General features: G+C 46.9%; 1 protein-coding gene across 5 annotated transcripts in view; it reads right to left on the bottom strand.

The window, feature by feature from the left end:
• The window catches only part of DGKG (diacylglycerol kinase gamma), a 143,735-nt gene continuing 136,073 nt past the window's right edge, over nt 1-7,662 (bottom strand). For all 5 annotated transcript variants that reach the window (XM_054040177.1, XM_054040181.1, XM_054040179.1 and 2 more), the window contains one exon: nt 1-6,849. In XM_054040177.1, coding sequence (XP_053896152.1) covers nt 6,751-6,849 — 99 coding nt within the window. In that variant the 3' untranslated portion in view covers nt 1-6,750. The remainder of the gene's footprint in view (nt 6,850-7,662) is intronic.

The raw sequence follows: 7,662 nt of genomic DNA, 5'->3' as shown, positions 1-7,662 counted from the left end.
GATTTCAAACTCTCAAAAATATTTGGGAACAGGAAAGTTCCTGCCCTGCTCTGGTTATATTACAAAAGCTCTCTGCACCAAGGATCTATCTGGTCTTCTGAGTGTCTAGTTTATTCCTAGTATGCATTGCTCTGTAGCGCTTGTCTCTGGTTCACCTGGCAGGCTGTTCACAGGCAGAATAGCAGAATAGTCTCAAACTTTGTTCTGGGGAGAATGGGCTGGACCCAGCCCTCTCTCACAGCCCACCATGGGGCAGGATGAGGAAGAAATTTCTCCTGAATTATGATGCAGTCTCTGTGGCACAACAGAAATTACAGACCGAAAGATCACCCTGAACAACTCCCCTCTCTCCTTGCAGTTCACCCATCATGTTAGCTGAGTGCCGCATGCCCCCTTCATTCTCCATCGTGACCAAGGCACAGGGATAGATTTAGTTCTCTCATCCTGAATTAACCCTTCCAGCTCCTTTCAGGATTGTGGGGTCCTCAGCATTCTCTCCATTTTGCTGTGTAGATAGATGCCCAGTAGCATTTTAAGAAACACCACCTCCATGGGGTGCACCATAGTGAGGCCTTTCCACACTCTGGTGCGATGCCTGCGTACAGACGGCTTGCGTGTCATGCCCATCGCACAATGGGCTAGGTTCATCCCTGGTGTCACTCCACCCAGGTGATCAAAATTACACCAGGGATGAAACTAGCCCTTGATTTTATAATCTCCCTCCCCCCCCACATGTATAATTTGAAGACTTCTCCTCCCACATTACCCTTACAGTAGGCTGCTTTGGACAGCGCTGCTGGCTAAGAATCCTATGCTCATTGAATTGACAACTTTTCCTTCTTGTTTCATTCCTTGCTCTCATGTCCGACCATCTAGGGACCTTTGGATTATTTCTTCAGCCTCTCTGGGGTTTACAACACCCCTCCTTTCAGTAAACCTACACAGCTGACCCAAAAAAGTCTCCCCCAAACTCGATACATAGTCATTAGTACAAGCTGCTGTTTGGAGCCCTCAGGCAGTTTCAGGCATGGAACACTGCTCAGATCTAAACCAATCTGAATGAACTATTTCAATTCAGATTCCAAGGAATGCTGTCTCAGATGTTCTACTAACGCCCAAGTACCCAGTGTATTCTCAGTCACTAATGTTGCAATGCCATGTTCCAAAGAAAAGCAGTTGAGTTTGTCTGGCCTGGCTTATGCCCTGTAACTGGTGTTTAGGGCTCTTGTTGTTTGGATTCTCACAGATTTCTCCTCTTCAATCCTCCCATCCCTGCATGCTGTTGAGTAGCCATAGGGAAAGGTCTACGGTCTGCCTGTGGCAGCAGAGATGAGGATCGTGGTGGGAGTGATGGAGTGTCTAGGGTCAGGAGGGCTAGTGTGTGGTGCCAGAGGATTGAAAGGCCTGTGAATGGTGAGCAGATGAGCAGGCTGTGGGCTAGCAGCCCCACATAGTGGAGGAGAGTGGCAGGCTGGATGGCCAGAGACAGCTGAGGGAAAGCAGGAGGACGTGCAAGAAAGGCATGTAGAAGAGCTCTCAGAGGCAGGGCAGATGTTTGGGGTGAAGGCTCTGGCAGATGGGGCTGAATGCCAGAATTTGGTGGGGGACCGCAGATCATAAGAACGGCCCTACTGGCTCAGACCAAAGGTCCATCTAGCCCAGTATCCTTTCTTCCGACAGTGGCCAGTGCCAGGTGCCCCAGAGGGAATGAACAGACTAGGTGATCATCAAGTGATCCATTCCCTGTCGTTCATTCTCAGCTTCCAGCAAACAGAGGCTAGGGACACCATTCCTGCCCATCCTGGCTAATAGCCATTGATGGACCTATCCTCCATGAATTTATCTAGTTCTTTTTTGAACCCTGTTATGGTCTTGGCCTTCACAACATCCTCTGGCAAGGAGTTCCACAAGTTGACTTTGCGCTGTGTGAAGAAATACTTCCTTTTATTTGTTTTAAACCTGCTGCCTATTAATTTCATTTGGTGACCCCTACTTCTTGTGTTATGAGAAATAGTAAACAAAACTTCATTATCTATTTTCTCTACACCAGTTATGATTTTATAGATCGTCCCACTCTTGGAGTCACTCGTCTGGGGTGTGGACTGACAGCTTAATATTTGCTCTATTATTTTAGTAAGGCTTGAAGTTAGCTGTATAGCTAGATGGGAATTGCCAGGATCACACCACCTGTTTTTGAAGGCTTGATACCTCAATTGTTTTTCTTCCACATTCTGTGGTAGTTCCTTGGTTCTTTATTACACTCTTCTGCTCTACATAGGCTTTTATATCATATCCATCACTGGAGTATCTGAGCACCTTCCAGGAGTGCGACTTGACTACACAGCTGTCACATAGTGTTTGCTCTTGCATCCTCTCCCCTGAAGGAGAAGCATGTGGTAGGTTTTTGTGTGTGTGTGTGTGTGTGTGTGTGTGTTAAAATTATACCTGCTGCTCTGTTCTTTGGCCTATTAGAAAAGCAAGGCCAAAGAAATGTGGCTTGCACTTGAAGCAGAAAGTGGTGAGATTTGGATGCTCTGTGCAGCAAAATAGGTAGCCATATGAGGGAAGCAGAGCAAGCGAGGATCAGGTATGGTGTTGATCATGGCAGGGAGCAGAAGATCAGTTGCTGCAGCCACACTCCTAGGCTTGGGGATGAGGAGAAGAGATCAGGGCAGGGGAAGAAGGAAGATGATTCCTTGGGGCCCCCTGATGCCTGGAGTGGGGAGAGCAGAAATGGAGTGGGAAATGAGGACCGGAAAACAATTCCAAACTAGCTTCCCTCTGTTCTAAACACTTGGTTATTCCTCTCTTCTCTGGACACTCTCAGGAACTCCCATCTATGTGCTCCTGGTCACAGCCCAGCGAAGTCTGCCAAGCCACACATGGATTAGTTCTGCCCATGTTAGCAATGACTCTCAAGGCTCCATCTGCTTGCTGTGGAGTGTCCAGACATAGGATGTGGTGCTCATAGGCATGCTCTGCTCTAGAGTCCTCCTCGCAGCTCAGTCCCCTCCAATGTCACATCCTCAATCTCCGCCTTCTTGGGTAGTTTGAGGATATCTCGGTGAAACACCCTGTCTCAGCCCGGTCAAATGCTTCCATTCAGACTGACCTGTCTTTCTGTGTGGGTCAGTGTCCTGGGGGGCTCTCAAGGGCCTGAAGGTGCTGGGAGGGCTTTGGGCTGCATCCTGTGCGTTGGATCCATGCCCCTTGTGGGTGGAGAAGGCCAGTGGGAAGTGCCCAGTCCTGTGCTGAGAGAGGTTGTCAGTGCCTCCCTGCAGGGGGCAGGACGCCAGCCTTGGCCTGTGCTCAGGAAGTCACTGCTTGACACTGACAATCTGGTTCATTTTTGTCCAGGGTCTGATCTTCCCTTTATGGTCAAAGTCCCCTGGACAAGCCTGTAGAGTGACACCGTCACAGCACCTAGATCGCCTCAGCTCTCTGTGGCCCATGACAAACTGGGTACCAGCTTTGGTCTGATATGGAGACTGAGCTAGCTGCACTGGTTGACAATCTCCACCCAGTGATAGATGAAGATCAAGTCATCTGGGCTGGCGCTGTTAGTTCCACCAGCTGCATTTCTCACAGTCAGTCTTGAGGTGTTGGCATGCCTGCAGGTGTTGTGCTGGTAGGGAGATGACCACAGCACATTGTTCTCCTTCCCAAAAAGCACTTTCAGGGGGAGCTGTGCAGGGCTATTGCTTGGTGTGGAAAAAGTCACATCCCAAGAGATGATGCATGTCCAGGCACAGGCGCACGGTTTCCTACATGCACGAAATATGGACATTTTGCAGCTGTTCGCTGCACCAAAACAGTCAGGGAGTTGACTCATATGACAGACCATCAAGGGGCATTGTTTCTGGGAATCTATCCCTTGTGACGACACAGAGCCTGCCTGGAAAGTGAAACGGAATATTCACGGCAAAACTATTGACTTTAAAATTGACTCAGGAGCTGATGTTACAGTCCTCTCAGAAGGGACTTACAATCACGTTCAACCCCTCCCAGAGCTGAAGTCACCTCACAGCTCTGACTAGCCCAGGAGGTATTCTGAACTGCATGGACCAGTTCACCACAGAAACAACTTACAAAGACAAAAGCTTTGCATTCAGAGCGTATGTGATCAAAGTACCACAGACCAATAGCCTTCTCAGCCACAGCATGGCAGCCATGATGAGCCTAGTACGAAAGGTGGAAGAACTCAGAGGATTTGATGTTATTGGACTTTTGAAAGGAGATCCATTTAAGTAATTCTGAATGAAATATAATTTGGTCATATTACTAGTAGCTCAAGTTTCCCACAAGCAAATGGAAAGGCTGAGAGAGCTGTACAGACAGCCAAGAAAATCCTATAGCAGGAAGATCCATTCCTTGCTCTTCTGAGTTACAGTTCAACACCAACAGTGGCTACTGGATGGAGTCCAGCACAACTCCTGATGGGAGGACAACTCAGATTCTATCTCCAAAGTGCTCAGACATGCAGAGAGTAGCCAAATCAGATATAAAGTCTATAAGAGCTTTTACAACAGAAGTCATTCAGAGAACTGTTGGGTCTAGAACCTGGTGACTGTGTTAATGTCAAATTGGATGAAGAAATGGGATTGACAACTGCAGTTCTCATGAAGAAAAAATTCAGTGCCCAGATCATATGTGATCAAGACTGACAGTAGAGAGTTCAACAGAAACCATCAATACCTACAGTTTGTTCCTCCGAAAGAACAATCAACAGAGCAATCTCTACAGATGGCAGGGGCAGAACAAGAAGACGACTCAAGGATTCCAAACCGACAATAGCTGGCAACTACTGGACAGCCAGATGACCAAGGTGTTATGCGTTTGGGTGATGCAGTTAGAAAATCAGTATGATTCAGAGACACTTAACAGACTGGTCCATACTGAACTTCAAAGTTGGCAGGATAGCGTAAATATTGTAAATGGGAGGCAAATAGAACTTAAAGGGGGAGATGTAATGGATGTATTGTACTGTTCAGCCACTTGCGGCATGGTGTGTAAAATATCTTTATTTAAATGAACCTCAGCCATACCAGGAGAGCATTAAAGGATCCTATGATGAACACAGCTGGTGTGTATAAGCAAGTGCTGTCACCAGTCCATAGCTGGCAGAGAAGATCTTGACCCAGCACTCCGCCTAACTGCCAACCATCAAGTTGGCGGATTTGATATTCAGGACATGGATTCAATGGGAATTAGGATGAGACCATCACACTCATATGATCTAAGCCAAATCTGAATACAAGTCCCCTAGGCAGGAAAGCATAGTAGCAAATTGTGTATTACAATCACATTTGAAGCCATGTTGCTTTTGTCTCCCTTTGCTGTATACTCTTTACCTTTCTTCCCCCCTGCCCCACCTCTGCACTGTTGTGCTTTAGAAAGCAAATAACTCTATGCAGTGCTACTTCTGGGTTGACTTTGATTTCATCCCCAGACCAGCGCCTCTTCCACAGTCATGCACAAGCCTGCCACGGATTGTGATGATTCAGCATAAGCCCTTTGCGGCATAGTGAAGGCTGAGTGCCACATCACATCCAAAATTCAACTCAGGTCATTTGTCAGTGGGCTAAAGCAACTATCTTAAGAATAATACTCTCCTGTTAGAGAGAGTTTGGGCCTCTCTCTTAGCTGGAACTTCCAGGGAAAATTGGGAAGTTTCATTCCTGTCAAACTTTCTTTTTAAATAAAAAGAATCTGTTCAATAAATATATAAATAAAAACAGACAGGTGCGGTCCAAAATCGGATTCAGGATTCCATGGAGGCTGGCAGCCTGGCAAGGACCATGTTTGACCAGTTATACATTCCAAGTGTTGTCTTCTCTTGTTTACCCTGAGTTTGTTTCTGGCATCCAAGGAACGGGCTCTCTTTGTGTGGCCTCCCCCGTCCCTTCTGTCTCCCTCTCTCCAAACATAGCTCACACCCAAATGGGTCTGAAATTGAATGACAAACTTGCTTCTGTTTAACCCACCCCCCCCCAAAGAAAAGCTAGTGGTGGGGCGATTTGAAACAATGAAATTAGAACAGTTTGAGAAAAGGCACCATCTCCCCTCTCCTCAATATTCTTGAAGCTAAGACAACAAAAGATTGTTAGAATGTGTAGGATCTGGTGACCACAGGGACAGTGCAATGAAACATCCAGTGTCCTTGGACAGCATTAAACGATAAATAAGTAACACTCAGCTTCTTGCCAGGTCGCTGTTTCACTGGCAACTTTGGGGGACGAGTGGGGAGTTAATTGTTTAAATAAAAAGAAAGAAACCAACTCTCATTTGCAGTGTTGGGCCAGATATTATACTCCATCCATTCCAGGCCATCTATGCTGGTCTATTTTCAGAGGATAAAAAATTTTCTCAACAGAGTCTAAGGCTTCACCAGGGACAAAACCCTTCCCCGGCACTGAGAGTTTGTTTTCACTCCTGCGACTGAGACGTTCTAGGAATAATCTCATTTTTCAAACCATCCAGGTGGTGCCTGCCAGTAGCGTGTGTGTGTGCATGTGTGTGTGTGTGTGTGTGTGTGTGTACAAACCCAAACCACACCTCATTTCACATGGAACCATTGGCTGCTCTTTTCCACTTGCTGTTCAAACCACTGCCTCCGGTCTGCTGTTTCCAAAGCAGAGCGAGAAGTCAGGAACTCTGAAGAGATGAAGGGTCCTTTTCCACAAGCCTTCCTTGCAGCAGTTGCCAGCGGGATGCAGCGTTGTCACCTCTGGACTTGATTTCTTTGCTTTTTTAGTCTTGAGTTCGGTTTCTTCTCTTCAGGAAGAAGAAGCTGCTCTTCTGGGGAGCGCCCAGCAACATCGGCACTTGGCTTTTGTGGGTAATTTTTATCTAAAAATCAATACATAAAACAAATCAATCAATAAGGCTCAGCTTAGAGAAGGGTTAGCGGGGCTACTCCTCTCAGAAAGAGACTCTCTGTTCCCCGAGAACATGACAACAGCCATCTTGGCCAGCATGCTAGGGATGGAACCAGGGACCTCCACTGCTGCAAGGAGGAGCCTTTACAGCTTGAGGTAAAGAGCCAGGCTCAGCTCATCTCTGAATTGGACACCTAACCCATGCTGACCAGAGGGCAACAGTAACACCAGGAGCCAATTAGCTCCTGGCTTCCTAAGACTCAAAGTCTTGTAATTCACTTGACATTTTATGAGGGACAGAAAGCCTGGACGAGGTGCATGGGTTTGGATTCCTCTCTCCAACACGCAGCTTTGTCCTTCCATCTCTGCCCCGGTCCACATCATTCTTAAGAACATAAGAATGGCAATACTGGATCAGACCAAAGGTCCATCTAGCCCAGTATCCTGTCTTCTGACACTGGCCAATGCAGGTGCCCCAGAGGGAATGAACAGAACAGGTAATAATGAAGTGATCCATCCCCTGTCACCCATTCCCAACTTCTGGCAAACAGAGGCTAGGACACCATCCCTGTCCATCCTGGCTAATAGCCATTGATGGACCTATCCTCCATGAACTTATCTAGTTCTTTTTTTTTAATCCTGTTATAGTCTTGGCCTTCACAACATCCTCTGGCAAGTAGTTCCACAGGTTGACTGTGCATTGTGTGAAAAAATACTTCCTTTTGTTTGTTTTAAACCTGCTACCTATTAATTTCATTTGGTGACCCCTAGTTTGTGTGTTATG

The sequence above is a fragment of the Malaclemys terrapin genome, chromosome 9, assembly GCF_027887155.1.
Source record: "Malaclemys terrapin pileata isolate rMalTer1 chromosome 9, rMalTer1.hap1, whole genome shotgun sequence".
Lineage (NCBI taxonomy): Eukaryota > Metazoa > Chordata > Testudines > Emydidae > Malaclemys > Malaclemys terrapin.
The sequence above is the reverse complement of the archived record's forward strand: the minus strand, read 5'-3'. Positions and strand labels throughout refer to the sequence as shown.